At 31.5% G+C, this 19017-nt stretch overlaps 1 protein-coding gene across 1 annotated transcript; it reads right to left on the bottom strand.

The window, feature by feature from the left end:
* Nucleotides 1-9118: 9118 nt before the first annotated feature.
* LOC140448131 (facilitated trehalose transporter Tret1-like) lies at nt 9119-14393 on the bottom strand. Its single transcript, XM_072541215.1, has 2 exons — nt 14161-14393; nt 9119-10964 (listed from the first exon to the last, which is right to left on the bottom strand). The coding sequence occupies exons 1-2, from the start codon at nt 14243-14245 to the stop codon at nt 9646-9648; spliced, it is 1404 nt and encodes a 467-aa protein (XP_072397316.1). The 5' UTR covers nt 14246-14393; the 3' UTR covers nt 9119-9645.
* Between the last annotated feature and the right edge of the window lie 4624 nt (nt 14394-19017).

The following is a 19017-nucleotide window of genomic DNA, read 5'->3' as shown; positions in this document are numbered from 1 at the left end:
CCCCAAAAAGTTATACAGAGCTGAAACTACTTCATTGGAGCCTCGCCTACTCTGGTTTTCAGTCCATGTGTATACAAAAGTATTAGTAGAATCTTCCATCAATACAAAAGTAAGGTTATAAACCCAAATTTGTCGAGAATAAAATACCTAACCAACTCAGGTTTGGAAGAGGCTGGTTTTGTTCTATGTCAAAAGACACCTTAATTACATTAGCTTCTGTTCTTTTAAGCAGTTCATAAAATTTCTTAGCTCGTAACTTATGCAATCTGTACTTAGAGCTTTTTCTTAAAGGTCTTTGCATAAATTTATTTCCCTTTTTGTTAGATCACAAAATGAACAAACGTCTGTCTTTGGACTACCAAAACTTAGATTGAATTGCGTCTGGAAAGTCTGGTAAAGAATTTTGAGGATTTCAAGCAAGTAATTTCTTAAGTTCTTTTTGAGTCTGTTTCCAAGTACGCTAAAATTTTATTATAGATAACTCAGGGCTAATGTAACCGCGGACGCTCTTACCTCGACCATAATGACTTTCACAGCACATGATTTTATGAAATAAATCATTGATTGAGCTATACTTTTGAATCTTTGGGTTTTATCCTAGCTCCTCCTCACTTTTTACGAGGACATTCGTCTGACTCTTTTAAAGCTTTAGCTAATCGATTCAATCTTTTTAATAAAAATTGTGTAATGGACAGAAATGTGGAATTGTTGTATGAATTATTTTGTAACTTCGAGACCGTGGATTTGTTTTATTTCTAGGCCTATGTTGCTTAGACTCTTAGTTGAAAAGGTATTTAAATACGAAGTTATTCTTATCAGCAGCAGTCTTATGTGAGTAGATTTTATCATAAAACTACTTACATCATTAGCAGTCAATAGATATGCCTTACAAACATCACCTTTATGAGCACAAACAACACGAAGACCTGGATGAGCTTCTTTACTATTTCTTGCGAATTTCTTGAGATTTTTGTTCCGCAGGTCTTCATTTTTCTCTCGCTTCCTCTTCTTAGCACTATTTATGTCGTTTGCAGATACTGAAAAATCACTTGTTACAAAATCTAAACTCATTTTATACTTATAACACACGTTTTCGATTACTCACTTGTTTCACCTCAAACAGTCAACCTAACCAAAAACTCACAGCAAATAGATGCTGACAGCTAGAATCGCGCATGCGCAAACACTCAACAGCCGACTTAAGCCTGTTTGGAAAAGAACAAGGCATGACTAAAGCACTTTTGGAAAACATTACTGGTTTGTAATCTGTATAGTATACTTGACAAGCTGTTATGGCATAAATTAATGAATGTTAGAAATGATGCTCTAGAATCAGATCCAACTAAAACCTTAAAATGTGAAAAAAAAATTACTTAAGCCCTTTTGGAATCCACCTTTTCAATTGGTTGTGTAATTTTATATTATGACTACGTATTCTGTAAATGATAACATAATTTTATTTAAATATTTTTAAATATGTGTTTTGTGCAAAAATAACGTTTTTTAAAACAATTTTTTGGATAGTTTTCGCCATTATTTGTAAGTCTCAGATGAGTTGTTCATTCCGTTTTCTAAACATCATGAGAACTAACCTCAATTATTCACCCTGATGATACAAATAAAGATTTGCTATACTCAAAAGAGTAATTCTTTGTCCTGTCTTCCGCTCTAAGACAGGGAAAATATTTATTATTTTAAAAATTTAATTTTTTATTTTTTTGAAAGATTGTAGATCCTAAAAAATTGGCTACAAATTAGGTGGTCGGTAAAAAATATACTACAAAACTCGAGCTTTCCCAATGAATTGCAAAACTAGAAATAGGCTGGTTAATATTCGTAGATCGATTTCATAAGACGACCTTTATTTTCCAAAAGTGACTTACTTGTTATGAAAGTTGTACAAAAGATTAAATTATCATTTTATTGTCGTCCTAGCTTTAAATAGGAGAAAGACAGAAACAATTGAGTGGAGTGACTGTAGATGGCAATTGATTGGATCTCCGTCGCATGGTGACAGGGAAAATCACTATTATAAACATAAAATCTCAAAATACAAAACATTGTTTTATATTTTGAGAACGATTTTCGAACTGGTAATCGAAAAGTCAAAAATACACTTATTTTAAACTTAAATTGTGGCTTATTCCCAATAAAAATAGTAATTGCTATATTGTTTTATCTTGGCATCAATTGGTGCCACCCCTAGACTTACTTTACCTTATATTGCTTTACATTACATTTTGAAGTACTTAAACCACTTCCTCGTTTTTTTTTTGAAGACCATTGCTCTTAGTGATTTCTTTAACTCAACTAGTTTTCTGAAAAATTATTTTTTGAATAAACTGTCAGTCCTTTTTCCATCTCTTTTTGACATCCTTTACTAGTTTTCATGAACTAGTATATTATTATTTTATTAAAAAGGATGTGATTACATAATAATCTACTTTGTAATTCCAAACAACTTTTTATAATAACAATTTTTGATATTGTGGAACATAAAGGTACTTTACTCTTGCGAACAATTCATATTTTTTGACATACCTCGTATAATATTGATAAAATTTGATATTTGATTGTTGCGTCTTAGGTTTTAGAGCATGCAGATTTTTTTATGAAGGATAACTTTTTTCGTAAAATTAATCTTGATAAACATGATTTTAAAACTGAGATGTGCATAGATTTGAATTTAAGTGATTTTTATTTAAAGACCTTTGCAGATCTCTTTAAACATTTTACATACAAGAACTTTTCCACTTTTCATACACTCAGCATGTAAAGTTTAGTATGTAAGTAGAGTAGTTTATATTCTGTGAGAGTTTTTTGAATAAATTTACATTCCAAGTATCCAAAAAAGTTTTTATTGTATTTAAGTAACGGCTTTTACAATTTGGTATTGCCTAGGCCAAAAAAACTGTTATAATTTCAAATATCTTTTGTGTAGTATGTCCATTAAAATCTTTGTAACGGAAACTAAGGATATCAATAACTAACACGGAATAGTAGAATATATTTCGATGCCATTTTTTTTCTTTGCTCTACCATAAAAGATAATTAATTATTAATATCTATTAATATTATTTATCTGAAATGAAATTGATAAAAATAAATTTAGATTTAGGGCAATATAATATATAAAACAAAATTAATAAGACTTTTTTCTTAGCTTTTTTACTACTCATTTTTCTGTTCTGTCAGCATATATAGGGTAATTCTTTGAAAGATCCATTTAGACGTTTTAAAGAAACTTGACATATCTAAAAATTCAGGATATCGGATTTTTAGTAATATTATTCGATACACCAGTTCCAAAGAGTAACAAGTCAGAAATCATTTGTTACGAGAAAACAAGGAAAATCTATTCTCTTTATGTGTCATATAATTTCATTATTTTGTTAATGAATGACAATCGACATATTTTATATATGTTTCAAGAGATACGAGCTAAACTATGTTATTAAAAATTAAATATATACATATATAATAAGTAATTTGAAGGTATCTTGCCATTTTTCTTTTCCAAATTTATTATAGGTGTTAGTTGTGAAGGCACATACAGTGGTCTTCCTTTTAGAGTACGTTTTTTTTTCACGTTCTATAAGAGAATGCATTACATCGCCCTCGTTCTGGGTGTGTCTTACCACAAAAAAACCTAAAAGTAATGCTTTTAATATATGTATTTAGTACAATGTGGGAGTAAAGAGCCCATACAAACTTATTTTTATTTTGCCCAAGGCAATTAGATGAGTAAAATATGACATGTTTTACCGTTACATGATCCCTCAAATATTTTAGCAAACAACTACCTATTCCGTTAACACCTCTACGAGCTACTCCTTCGTGCCATAAGTAGCAATATTCTTGTTTATTATTTATATCTTAAATTGTGAAGTTATAACAGACAAGCCTTCTTTTATAAAAAAATCACTTCTATCTCCGTTTGGAACAACTTTGAACTGTTTGCAAGTCAAAACAACATATTACAGTTGATGAAGAAGACATTTGTAAATAATTTTCTTTTTCTAATCGACTGTGGTTCTTTTCATTAATGTGAGTATCAAAGTTTTCCTGGTTTTTCAGCTTCTCTTTATTGAATAGATTTTTAAAATATTCACAGAAACAACATACATCTTTTTTGGCTGAAAAAATGAAGTATTATACTCAGTATTAAAAATATTTTGATAGAAATGCTTTTAAATAGGCTGAAAATTATTTTCTGTACATTGCATACAATCAATACATTTCACATAAGTTCAAGTCCTGCTGTAATTATGAGATTCTAATACAGGGAAAGAATACTATGTGCCTTCTTGCAAAATTCTTTCTTTCATCATCTATCCTTGGACGTTCAGCCCTTTTATTATCACCTCTTCTGTCATTTTCTATAAAACCTGTTTTTGTAATCTACTTAAAGCTGTATGTATAAGTCTATTGTTTACATTCAATGTATTTTTGAAATAGGTCTTACAGACTCTAATTTCATTTTTATGTAACTTAAAATAGTATTCATAATTGCATGTCCTTGTACCTCCAGGCGGCTTTGTAAAGTATTTAGGCTTGATAGGTTTAAGGATTTTTAAGTGATTGTTGTCTGTTAATGTCTGATAAAGACTAATAACTTATTTGAATCTGTTACCTCTCAGTTATTTTCGTCAGAAATTTTAGTCTGCATTTCTCAGTGCATTATCCTTGCACTTTACGGGCTGTAATCTCTTTCCCAGCAGAGTTTGTAAAAGCTTGCCCAGAATTGCGCATATATTTTTTTATATTTCAAGTACAATTCGAAAGCTGGCGAAGTCACTTTTTAGATCTTTTTGAAGTAATGCTACTACTACTATCAGGTGCTGGTTCATTATGTACGCCAGGAACTGCTGCATCTTTTAGGAACAGGTAACTTTTAGCATTTAGTAGTATCTGGTATCATGTCAGCTGGTGTATCAGAGGATTATGGAATGAATATTTCATCAGATCCACAAGAAAAATCTAATTCAGTTTAGATTCAGACGGAAACATTCTGAATAACTGAGTGATTGATGGTTGTAAAATAGCTTTTTCTTCATTTCCAGCATTATTTTCGTGTAATACATTTTCATTCTGAAATAGATTCAATAAAAAGTTAGGTTGAGTAGCTTTTAATATTGTACTTGACTATTCACCTCTTTTATAAATTAGATTAACATTTGAAATATATCTATTCTCTAAATTAATTACCTTCGTAACCTTGTTTAACTTGTAGAATCCCGTTTTTGATCCATTTTAGTCAAATGTTCAAAATACTCAAAATTATGCAAATAACTTTGAAAGAACTCTTTGTCGAATTTGTAAAATCATAAACAACCTCCGGAACTGTAATGTTGCCAATTTCGAAGTGTAAAATTTAGAAACGTTGCGGATTGGAACTGAAAAATTATATCGCTTAAGAAAAAAAATTAGTCACAAAATGAAACAACTCGAACTGTTACACTTTGGAATTAAAATAAGTATCATTTTAGGATCTCTCTCTCTCTCTCCAATGGCGCTACAGCCCAAATCGGGCCTTGGCCTCCTTGGCCCAAACTATGCCTTCAACCTTGTCGGTCCCGCGCCGATCTTCTCCAAGTTCTCACGTCTAGCAAAATTTGCGCGTCCGCTGCCACTTCATCCTCCCATCTTTTCCGTGGCCTTTCTTTTGGTTTTGCGCCCTGCATTTTAGTATATAGGGCTCTTTTCGGCAATCTTTCTGTTTCCATTCTTACTACATGACCAGCCCATCGAAGTCTCTGAAGTTTAACGAATTCTGAGATCGGTGTCTCTTTGAACATTTTAAGATACTTATTTTAATTCCAAAGTACGAGAGTATTAAAATAAATCATAGACTACACAATCATACGACAAAAGACAAATAATATGACTGTACAAGATGAAAAAGTATTGAGAGAAGCTACCTGCGGAAGCGATCATCACTTATTAAAAGCTAAGATCACATTTGGAGTAAATAAACCTAAAGAACAAAAAGAAGAAAATGAAAGGGAGAAAGAAATACAGAAGAGGTATAACCTAATCAGCTTAGAACAAGAAAGCGTGAAAGAATTATACAGAAATAGATTAAATGAAAAGTTGGAAAATAAACAATTTAATAATAATGAAGAACATTACACTCACATAAAAAGGTGTGACCAGGAGGCAGCAATAGAAGCCATTGGATACCAAAATAGAATCAAAGAAAACTTCCGTATTGGTTTGACGAAGAAATAGAACAAGAAGTAAAGAAGAAAAGAGACCAATACTAAAAATTCTTAAATACAAAGAATATAACAAATAAAATAATCTACAAGGAGTCACAAGCTAAAGTATTTTAACTTCGCCCATACGAATAACATCGAAAGAAGTGGAAAATGTATGTGGATCTCTAAAAAAATAACAAAGCACCGTGTCCAGGTAACATCCCTGCAGAGTTATTTAAACACGGTACAATCAAACTATATACAAGTTTAGCCAAACTGTTCCAAAACTGCATTAATGGAATGACAACGCCAGAGGAGTGGAAGACATCATTCATATCCACTATACACAAAAAAAGCAGAAGGGATGAATATGACAATTACAGAGGCATTGTTGTGACAAACTCGGTCAGTAGAATATACGGAAAAGTAATTAAAAACAGAATAGAAAGCGAATATAAAGACTTAGAGACTGAGGAACAGGCAGAATTTAGAGCAGGTAGATCTACTGTTAACCATTTATTTTGCATTACACAGATTATTGAAAAGAAAATAGCCGTTATTCAAGAAGTACATTCATTGTATGTAGACCTACGAAAGACTTATGACAGCGTACCACATTATAAATTATGGGAAGCGTTAGAGAAAACAAACATAAGCATAAATTTAATAAATGCGATGAAGGAATGTACGCTACTGCTAACTCAAAGGTAAAGGTTGGAAATAATCTGTCAAGTGGATTCCAAATGAATTAAGGCCTTAAGCGGGACTGCTGTCTCTCCCAGACATTATTTAAAATTTATCTAGAACAAGCTTTAAAACTGGAAGCGCAAATGTAGAAATATAGGAATGCCGATTAACAACAATAGCATATTATACACTTTGTCATTTGCAGATCAACTAGTGATAGCACAAGATTATGAAGATATTGAGTATATGACTCGAAAATTAATCGAGGAGTAAAAAAAATGGGAACGGCGGGAAACAACAGGGCCTCATATTGGAAGATGAAGAAGTTATCAAACATTGCAACACATATAAATATTTAGGTATGATCATCACAAAAGGTAACGAAGACGACATATTTGAGGAGAAAAACAACCAAGCAAGAAAAGCAATTTCTCTTCTCAATAGTATCCTTTGGGATCAATAAATCTCTAATAATAACAAGCACAAGATATATAACACAATCATATATATATATATATATATATATATATATATATATATATATATATATATATATATAACAAGCGCGGGTCTTTTACAGCTGGCGCCGCTTCTCGCATCCTAATTTCCAGCGTTTTCTGTCGAAGCAATCTTCAGTTGTTAAATCTCTGGCGGTCATTGCATCGTCGACATCGTCTCTCCAGGATCGTCTTGGTCTACCTCGCTTTCTTCTAGTTGGCGGAGTCCATTCTTCTATTTTTTTGGCCATCTATTTTCAGGCATTCTCTGAAGGTGTCCATACCAGTTAAGTCTTTTGGCTTCGATTGTGTCTATTATGTCTAGATCGATTTCCATTTCTCTCCGACTATCTTCGTTTCTCACCCTATCAAGTCTAGTGAGCTGGCAACATTGTTTCCAGTAGTTCATTTCCATGGCCTTAATTTTTGATTTGTTTCTTTGGTTTATTTCCCAGAGTTCGGCGCCGTACAGCCCAATACTTTCTATTATTGTTTTATAGATTCTTCTTTTATTTTCTTTTGTTATTTTTTTATTCCATAATAGTCCGCGTAGCTGTCTGGTAGCTGATCTTGCTTGGCCAATCCTGGAGTGTATTTCTTCGCTACTTCCTGCTTTTGATGTTATTTGGACTCCCAATTATTTGAAACTGTCTGTTGGTTTTATAGTTCCTATTTCGATTTGTAGGCTTTCTGGTTTTTCTCCTACAACTAAGTACTCAGTTTTTTGTATATTAATTGTGAGGCCCCATTTGGTATACTCATCTTCCAGTTTTCTAAGCATGTAGCCTACATCACTCTCGTCTTCAGCTAGAATGGCTTGGTCGTCAGCGAAGTGTATCGTGTACAATCTATCATCTCCGATTGGGATGCCCATATTGCAGCACTTTCTTCTCCACACTGAGAGTGCCTCTTTTAGATATATTTTGAAGAGTGTAGGTGCTATGCAGCAGCCTTGCTTTAGGCCCTTACTAATAGGAATTTCTCTAGTTAATCTATTTCCAGTTTTAATAACACAATCATTAAAAGTATAATTACCTACAGTAGTGAAGTATGGCAAATAAAGGAAAGATACAAGAGAAAACTTGAGGCAACGGAAATGGATTTCTGGAGACGTTCAGCTGGAAAATCTAGACTAGAAAGAGTAACGAACAACAGAATAAGAGAAATTATGAAAGTAAAACATACAATAGTAGATGATATTGGTACCCAACAACTCAGATGGTACGCTCATGTACAGGGAATGTCTGAAGAACGTCTCCCAAAACAAGTCTTAATGTGGACCCCTCACGGTAAAAAAAAAGATAAATAACCCGCCTTAGTTGGAGAGAAGGTATCAATAGAGAAATGAAAGACAGAGACATAGAAAAAGACTTATGGATGAATCGAGAGGAGTGGCAACTGGGTATCGGAAGACGTAGGAGAACGTTTTAAACTGATCTAAATATATATATATATATATATATATATATATATATATATATATATATTATATATATATATATATATGTATATATATATATATGTATATATAGATATATATATATATATATATATATATATATATATATATATATATATATATATATATATGTGTGTATATATATAAATATTATTTTTATGACAAAAAATATGTGTGAATATGTGTGATATCTTTATAGAACGTTATTATAGAGTTGTTATCCTTTGGAACTCGTAAATATTTTTTTGAAGCAAAGGTTTTTGAAGCACTTTCCAATACATTACTCGAAATCACTAAAATGAAGACTTGTTACCCTTTGGAACAGGTGTATCGTATTATATATAGGTGTCAAGAAAATTGCTCATACCTCATAAAACACTCGGTATAAATTAGCATAACCTGATGTTGAGAGAATTCTCAAAAGCTGTTCTGTCGAAATGATTAATAATATACAGGGCATTATATTAAAAATAGAGAAGTCAAGTTCTTGTATAACTCAAAGTGGTAGAATGTTGTAGATTAATTAAACATATCGAAAAACTCTTCATCCTAAATTTTCACATAATAATTATGTCCAGTTTCTCTAAAACATCTAATCGTAACTTGGTAAAAATTATCCTGTATTTTTGGTAGTATCACAACCATAACAAAAGAAATAGTATTATTTTAAGCCAATCTTATGTCAACCTTACAGTTATGAAAATATTATTACTTGCATTAAAGAGATTTTTATTCATTTTCACTTTAAAACATGCTTCATTCTTTTCTCTTGTTTTTTAATATAAAAAAACGATGTTTTTATTTAATTTTTATTTTTTTTTAACATTTGTTGTATTTCTTCTAAGGTTTTCCCCTTGGTCTCAGGAACAATCCAAAAAGACAATAAAGAAGCCAGGAAATTAAAGGACGCAAATAAAAGAAATGGACCGAATAATCCTGTGTAGATAAAAAGATAATAAAATACATTATTAACTGTAATACCAGTTAATCCAAAGCTTGATGTAACAATAGCAACGGCTTTTGTCTTGACACTAGCTGAAAAAAGTTCGCCTAACATTAAAGGAGGAACTGTGCCTAACCCAAACGAACAAAATAGTAGGTATAGTACTAAACCGAGTAATGGAAACCATTGTATTGATTTTAGATTAACGTCTGTATAATAATCGCTTACTAAAAAAAATACAGCTTCAAAAGTTAACACTATAGCTGCCAAGAATGTGGAAAGCATAAAAGCTTTTCTTCTGCCCAATTTGTTTGATAATAAAGAGGAGCATGTATGGCTAATACAACTTACTGCTGCATAAATTATAGCAGATATTTTAGGATCAACGTTAGTTCCAGATTTTATAAATATAAATTGTGTGTATGCAGCAAATGTCATCATGCCACCCCAAAGTTGAGAATTTCTCAAGAAAAATGCTGCAAATAAAGCTTTCCTGTTTGTTTTTATGACCAATAAATCTTTCCAGGATCCAGATTCAGATAGCTGACGATGAACTGCTGCCTCAATAGCTTTGAACTCCTCTTCAATGTCTGTTTTTTGTCTTAGCCTTCTAAGGTTTTGTTTTGCTTCTTCATGTTGACCTTTAGCTATGCAAAAATACGGAGAGTCTGGCATAAACGGAAATATCACCAGAAGCAAAAGCGGAATAAACACAGCAATTAACGAAGTTGTTCTCACACTAAGGTAAGCACCCAAAATGTTAATTAAGCACTGACCAGTGAATAGAGAGCAAATGAAAGCGTTGCCCCAAAGACCTCTTACTTTTGGGGTTGCTATTTCTCCAATGTATACAGGCAGACAAGATAATGTTAGTGCATCAGCACAGCCAACCAATAACCTTGCACCATATAATCCATACAAGTTAGTAACGAATGCTTTGATTAACCAAACTGCTATATACGGTATCGATGCCAAAATGATGGCTTTTTTTGTTCCAATGCGATTTACGAGAGGTATAAATATGGGTGTAAGAAACACTACTCCTACAATACTAAAAACTGTAAAGAAAGAGGCTTGTTGTTCGGTTATATTGTAGTTAATTTTATCTTCAACTATTTTCAGTAAGAATGGTGATGGCCAGGCAACAAGCATTCCACATGTTAATCCCCCAAGTGATCCTAAAAATAATAAATGCTTATAAATATATGAACTGTAAAACAAGATTTTTTTAACAAACAACAAAAAACAAAATTTGTTTAATTTATTAATATTTTATATTTTAAAAGCGATTTCCGAAAAGGAAATCAAAACATAAAATAAACTTAATTTTAAAGCCCATTGTGACTTCTAAAAAAAATAATAAATTGCAATAAGATGCCACAAGAGAATAACTTCAGAACAATATCTTAGATCCACTGTTACTATTTCTACACATAATCATAATGAATCGTGATGGTCATAAAATTATACGATTTACGATGATAATTTAAAATAAACAAAAAAAGCATGCTAAAGTAAGTGCAAAACAAAACTCCAGTACAAATATTTGAAATGTTATTTACAGATGAGTTCGGTTCTGATGAGCAAATAATAATCACAGTGCTTATTAGTTCTCGATCAAAACTAAGATTTCAGTAGTATAAAAAATAGTACAATAACTTTTTTTTTGGCCTTAGGTTCAAGACATATTAAGCCAACAATTGGTTGAATAGGTAAAAACAATTAACTCCTATAATTTCTTTAAATTCATTTCTGACAATTTCCTAACCGTTCGTTCATTAACTCAATTTCCTAACCTTCCCATTGAAAACACTATTGGGTGACTATACAAAAAGGATTAAATAGGAACACACGCTTCACGCTAAGGTGTCCGTCAGGGCGACTTTTTTTACACAAACAATACAGGCAACGGTTAAAGGTAAATGGCATAAAAGGAAAGACAATGGGAAATACTACAACTAACGTCTTACCATTTCGGATGCACATAACACTGAAAAACGCAGTTTAGATTTTCCGTTTGGCACGTTTGAAAAATTCCCATAAAATCGATCTAATAGTTGGATTTCGACTACCTAAATAGAGAATAGAAGCAACGTTCCACGGCAGTATGATTTTTTGTTGGGAGATGGCTTGAAACAAAAATTTTATGGCTTCTTGATTATAGTGACATTGAAACATCCAGTGATTAAGGTCGTCATAACTGCCATTACATTCACATATATCAGTTTCGGAAAGTTTTTTTTTTATATAGATAAGCGTTTACTGTAGCATGTCCAAAAAGGCATCTAACGTACATAGTATAAATTTTCCGAGAGATGGAGTTTCTGTCATTTGGGGGAGTAGATGGAAGAGTTGGATATATAGTAGTATGATTTTGCTACTGTTAGTAGAGGATTACCACTCAATTTCCCAATTAAGTCTAACATGTTTCTTCCTTGCTGAAACTAAATCCCATTTGGGCAACTCGTTGTATTTTATACCCACTAAAGTAGCTTCTTTAGCCACATGGTCTACTTTTTCATTGCCTGGAATATTAGAGTGACCTTTAAGCCACACAAATTTAACAATTCTTTTTAGAAGAATTACTATTTAAATGGGAATAAGCCACAATTAAAAGTTAAAGTACGTTTATTGGCGTTTATAGTACGTCATAGAAATCGTTCAAGAAAATAGCTTCAGAACAATATCTTTTAGAAGAGTTAGGATCCTCAGCTTTTCAAGCGCATCTTCAATTAGTCTGTTGGTTTATAGGTGTTTAGAGAAGTGTTTTAGTGCGAGGAGGACGGACTGTGAGTCAGATAAACTTATATATCGTTGGAAGTATAATGTGTCATTAATTATCAAATCCAACGCCTTGACAATGGCTACCAATAGCTGTGAATATTGAGCAATCTGATTTTAATTTGTACTGAAAATAATCTTGAATATTATCTATGTAAATGGCACAGCCAACACACCAGCAGGCGATTTTGAGCCATCGGTATAAATTTTACAAGAATGGTTACAATTTTCCAGCTTGTTCTGTACTACTAAATCTTCGTGAACAATTGAAATAGATGAAGGCATTACTACAGCAGGTTTATATTCATATAGTATGTCATAATTGGAGCCAAGGAATGGAATCCCTTCTCCATTGAATGAATGTTGTGATAAATTGGGAAAAGCAACAGCTAGAGTTGGAGAGTTTTTATTTGCCCACCATTTGTTTGTTAGATTTTCAACAGAGAGACAGGATATTTTTTGTAATAAGCTGTTTTGATTATTAAACTGGCATTTAAGAATAAATTTTTCTGCCAAAAATAGACGTGTTAAATGTAAAGGTGGCATTCTGCCAAAAGGACTGGTGTGGGAGTAGATTTGAGAGCTCCTAGGACTAACCTTAAAGCTTTGTATTGTATTCGTTCCAATTTAATCAAACGAGATGTTGTCGCTGATCCATAGAAGAAGCTTCCATAATTCAAAATTGATCTGGTATAATGCTCTGTAAAATAATAAGTTTATTTTCGGGTCTGCTCCCCAAACGTATTGATTAACGGCCTTAAGGATAATATGTTATGCTCCACCCAGAGAGATATAATATACTCCATTTAATAATACAAGGCCAGGTAGACGGAAGAAGCGGGCCAGGTCGAAGAAGAACATCATGGCTTAGAAACCTGAGAGATTCGTTTAACAGATCCTCTGCGTCTCTTTTCCGAGCTGCCATCAACAAAATTACTATAGCCAATTTGATAGCCAACGCTCGATAATCGAGCTCGGCACATGAAGAAGAAGAAGGATAATAAGGCTTTTTTCACGTTTGGTAATGCAATTATGAATATACTCATTCCAGGTTAATTTGAATCCAATGTAACACTTAGGTATGTAAAACTGTTATATACAGGAATTTCCAGCTGGAAGAATTTTAACGTACTAACTTTTGGTAACCTGTGTCTCGAAAAAAATACTACACCTGACGTCTTAGGTGAGATGTCAAGCCCATGACTATCAAAATACTTTTTGCAATAAGACATATTTACTTTAAGGGCATTAATACATTAATAAAAAGTTTTTTTCTCAACATAAAAACAGCATCAGCATATTGTAAAATGTTACACTGTATTGCCATAGTATGTAAGTTTAATGAATACAAGTTAAATAGTAAGGGACTAAGAACTGAGCCCTGAGGTAACCCTTCGTTAACTATCCTTGGGCCAATCAGTAAAATATTTAAACGAATATACTATTTACAAATAGACAAGACTTGTCTATTTGTAAATAGATTGACTAGGACATAAGCACATTTACTAGGCACTCCAACCTTCACCCAAACCACATCACCATCGACGGTATAAATGAACCGAAATGAAATTAGTTTAAAAATTATTTACTTACCAACGAGTATTACGAATATTTGAAACAACTCTTTTTGTTTAGGTTCTTTATCCTTTAGGCTAGAAATGGCAGATTTTGACTTCATAATATAAATATTTAAAACCTACTGGAGATTAAGTTAATATCTGATTTCCTAATTTATCATTTACAGGTTATATCCAGCAGTGAATATTTCGTTATTTTGTCACATATTATTTTGTTTTACTGATATTCAAACTAACACAATTTACAATGTTTTACTTATCTTTATAATTACAATTAGATAGATTTAATTGTTTAGTTTAGTGTGAGTATTACACACGATCTGAAATTCGTTTTTTAATTACATTAGCTAAGTCTATAAGCTGCTTTAATAAAACATTAGTGTATGTTCCAATGATGCATAGTATATTAATATACACTGTGTCCCGAGAGTATATATCTACCGCTCATAAAGACCGTACGTTTTTGAGAGATTAGAAGAGAATCCTTTTGAAGATGCGAAAACTGCAAGAATTATGCCATTTCTGGGAGACAACAACTTGGCGCAGAATTAAAGCATCGCGTCTTAGGTACCGAACTGCAGCAAAAACACAAGCTCTTACACCACAACAGAAGCAATCAAGACTTACATTTGCTTTAAACCATCTGCAACAACAAGATTTTTGGGATGGGGTAATATTTACAGATAAGAAAATTTTTCAATCTTCTAAAAAGGGCAAAATTGGGGTGTATAACCCAGCAGATAATAATAGATTTAATCCTCTATATGTTGATGGATATCGAGCAGCTGGTCATTTTAGCGCCAATTTATGGGAATGGATTATATCTAGAGGAATGGGAATGGAATGGCGTATTGATGGCAGATTTGTTGTGCAGACTTATCTAGATATTCTAGAAAACATTATATTTTCTAGTGTAACAGTTGTATCCAAAAAATAATTTTATCCTTCAACAAGATCATTGTCCTGTTCACACTGCAAATATAATAAACCAGTGGCCCCAGAATAACATCATCGAAACCATGGCCCAGCTACAGTCCAGATTATGAGAATTATTATCGAGAATGTTTGGGAGTTATTATAAAACGGTTGTATCGACTTAATTTTATACCCCAAAATGCTGAAGAGCTGTGGCACGGTATACAGAGTGGTCCTTAAGTAATTGTACAAACGAAAACCGTAAATTCTACAATTTAAAATATTACGATTTAAGCCAACTTGCTTTAATAAAATATTGATATTAAGAAAGATACAGGGTGTTAAAGTGGAAATTTAAAATTCAATTTTTCGTTATAACTTTTACATTTGTAAATATTTTTTGACAAAAATTTATAATTGGATGCTTTAAAGCAGGATAAATTATTTAATTTATCCTGCTTTATAAATTATATAATTTTATACAAACTTTAATGTAACTCATAGAGGGCGCCACATATACCACACGTGTGGCATAGATTTGAGCTTAACTTTTTTGCTCTTTAAGTTAGCTTTATTTGTGTTTAAAAATATTAAAGATACATTATTTTTACAAGGAAAAGGTATACTTGTTAGTAATCTCAAAATTTAACCGTTTTAGAGATATTTGCATTTTATAAGTCAGCTGCATAATAATTCTTAGTTGTAATATTTGTGCGGTAAAGCACTGAATACGTGTAGATAAGCATAATTCACAGTTTATTCTTATTACAACAACTCAAAGATGATAATGTAACATTACAAAATTTTTGTTATGGCTGCTAAATGTCTTATTAAAGAAAATATTCTTTATTTTTTTCTTTGGGTGCCGTGTCCGTATTCAGACGTTGGCCGTCATCATGTTTACAATTTCCCTTTTCTATAGCTTCTTATGTTTCTATACCTACTGGCGTTGTATTACTTTTTCCCTATTGTAAAATGCTGAAAACCCAAAATATCTGGTTTATGTAAGATGGTACACCACCACACTCTAGAGAGAAGGTAGTGAGAACATACTTAAATATAACTGTTCTGAACGTTGGATTCATCGTGGCAGTCATATTCCTTGGCAATGTGGTGAGATATTGATATAATATTTAATTTATAAAAAATTCCAAAATAATACTTATTATTTATTACCTAAATTGTTTACCCATTTTTATTAGGATTATTAGAAACTAAAGCCCAGGTATTGAATAACACATATGTGTCTTGTTTCATAATACTTTTGCTACCAATCTAACCTTAAAGACTCAGCATTTTTACAAAAACATCATCGTTTGCCTAATAACCGATATTGTTATAAATATAGTAAACACACAGGTAATTTAGTTCAGCATAGTATTAGTTTGTTGGTTAATCATAATAGACCATTTGTTCGAGATGTAATTATAGTTACTCGTAAGCTGTAACGTAATGATATAAATAAGTAATGTCATCGATAGGTTATTCCGTATGTATATAAGTAACCAATGAACGAGATACATCACAGTTTAATACATTGTTTAACTTCTGCGACAAATAAGATGTAGTTTCATAATATACTATAAGATATGGATATGTATCCAAAATAATATATTCATCCATTATACATTATAGCCACCATGTAGCCCCGAATTTAATCCGCTTGATTTTGGTGTATGGGGCGTATTAAAACAACGTGTTTATAAGAATCCCATAAACATTCGCAACCAACTATGGGAAGAAATAAAAAGTGCAGCAGTTTCTTTAGAACCAATGATGCTATTTAATATGAGATGATCTTTTATGTAATATATTGACAAATGAATTAAAGCAAAAGGTGGACATATCGAACACTTCCTTTGACAAAAAGTTATGTTATTTAGTTTAACTATTTCTTAATTTGTTTTGTAAACAAAATGTTTTGATTATGACTTTATTTTAACATAAAACGTAAAATGTTTGATGTAAAATCCTATTATTCTGTGTTTGTCAAATCCTATTATTAATTATCCTGCTGATATATTTATTTTATTTAATATTTTGTTAACTATTAACTTTAGTTAAAGGTATTTTATACCAAAATTTAGATTTATTAATGTTTTTGTCTATTTTTCCTTCGTTGCCTGGAGTAATTGCCTTAAATCAGAATTATGCAGCTGATTTGTAAAATGCGATTATCACGAAAACTGTTAAGTTTTGAAGTTATTAAGAAGGATACCTTTTTTTGTTAAAATAATGTATCTTTAATATTTTTTATCACAAATAAAGGTAACTCAAAGAGCAAAAAAGTTAAATGCAAATTTATGCCAAATATGTGGCATATGTGGCGCCCTCTATCAGATATTGTTCTGAAGCTATTTTCTTGTGGCATTTTAAATTAATTAATATTTAAATGGGAATAAGCCACAATTAAAGGTTAAAATACATTTATTGACGTTTCAATTTCCACTTCGGAAATCGTTCTCAAAATACAAACATTAGTAAATTAAACAAATTTTGTTTTTGTTACTTAGTGAAAAATTCTTCTAATAATTTAATTTTATCTGACTCATCTATATTGACAATTCAGACATACATTATACATTTTAAAGTAGACGACTTTAAAATGATATTGCCAATATTGTTGAGTTATCTCTATCAGATACATAAAAGTGTGTATCAAATTATAATTTCTCATATTTAAAAGTACCCAGTTGTAAATTTTTATGCATAAATCTTTACAAACATGAAAGTTATGGCGAAAAATAAAATTTTAAATTTGCACTTTAACACCCTGTATCTTTCTTAATATCAACATTTTATTAAAACAATTTGGCTTAAATCGTAATATTTTAAAGTGTAGAATTTGTGGTTTTCGTTTGTACAATTACTTAAGGACCACCCTGTATAATAGGTTTGGGAAGAGCTCTCTGAGGAAGACAGTTTCATAGTTTCTTTCGCACAGATGAACCCAAGACTACAAGCTGTTATCAATGTTTTGCTGCCTCTGATAGTGCCCAATTATCTTTTAATTTGGTTACAATTCTTGCTTTAATATATTGTTGAGTTAAATCGTTTGTTTTATTCTTTAATATAAATAAAAATAATAACAACAACCCTATTTTAGGTAAAAACTATCATTTATATACCCTTTGTAAGATGCAGGAATCCAAATTAATATGAAAATTTAGACCTTAGTAATTATTACAATTTATGAATTAACATATGTAATTTGTTTATTTTATTATTTGTCTGTCATAATAAATATAATATAATGTCAGACCAATCAAATATACTGCTCAAAATAATCAAATCTTACTACAAGTCGTATCAGTTTTTTAGGAACCAGCTGAAAATACAAAGAACTCGTGTTAATTTCGATATCAGTAGATAAAACGTCAAAACGTCAAAACTTCATTTTAATAATTTTAAGTAACTTCTGTGAGAAGTGGGAAGATTTTGAAGATTAGTTAGACTCTTTGGTTTGCATCGGAATTAGCTCGAACGGCTGACGAAGTATCGTTCTATTGATTCAGATTGAGACGTGAAAAGTTTGACTAATTTGTGCTCCAATGCCGTAATATATGGCTTTTATTTCACCAGAGCAATAGCATGCTTTTGCTGAAAGCAACTAATATTTCGAAATGTTCGACAGGCCAGACGACAGAAAACAATTTATTTAACTATTTAGTTTTTCGCCACCAAAGCAGGTGGCACCTCTGTGCCCGAACCACTTAAAGTGGGAAGATTTTGGAGAAATTAGTTAGAGTTTTGATTTGAATCGGAATCAGCTCGAATGGCTGACGAAGGAGAGATACTTCACACGTGAAAAGTTAGATTAATTTGTGCTCCAATGCCATAATATTTGGCTTTTGTTTTATATATATATATATATATATATATATATATATATGTATATATATATATATATGTATATATATATATATATATATATATATACCTATTGTATTTCTAACAA

Source organism: Diabrotica undecimpunctata, chromosome 8 (genome assembly GCF_040954645.1).
Source record: "Diabrotica undecimpunctata isolate CICGRU chromosome 8, icDiaUnde3, whole genome shotgun sequence".
NCBI classification, from domain to species: Eukaryota; Metazoa; Arthropoda; class Insecta; order Coleoptera; family Chrysomelidae; genus Diabrotica; species Diabrotica undecimpunctata.
Note: the sequence above shows the minus strand (reverse complement) of the source record. Positions and strands in the feature narration are given on the sequence as shown.

Excerpts from the sequence above, each read along its gene's own strand:
- LOC140448131 (XM_072541215.1), bottom strand. The coding sequence starts at position 14,245 with ATGAAGTCAAAATCTGCCATTTCTAGCCTAAAGGATAAAGAACCTAAA. Across the intron at positions 10,965-14,160 it reads AATATTCGTAATACTCGTTG|GATCACTTGGGGGATTAACA; the intron begins GTAAGTAAATAA and ends TATTATTTTTAG.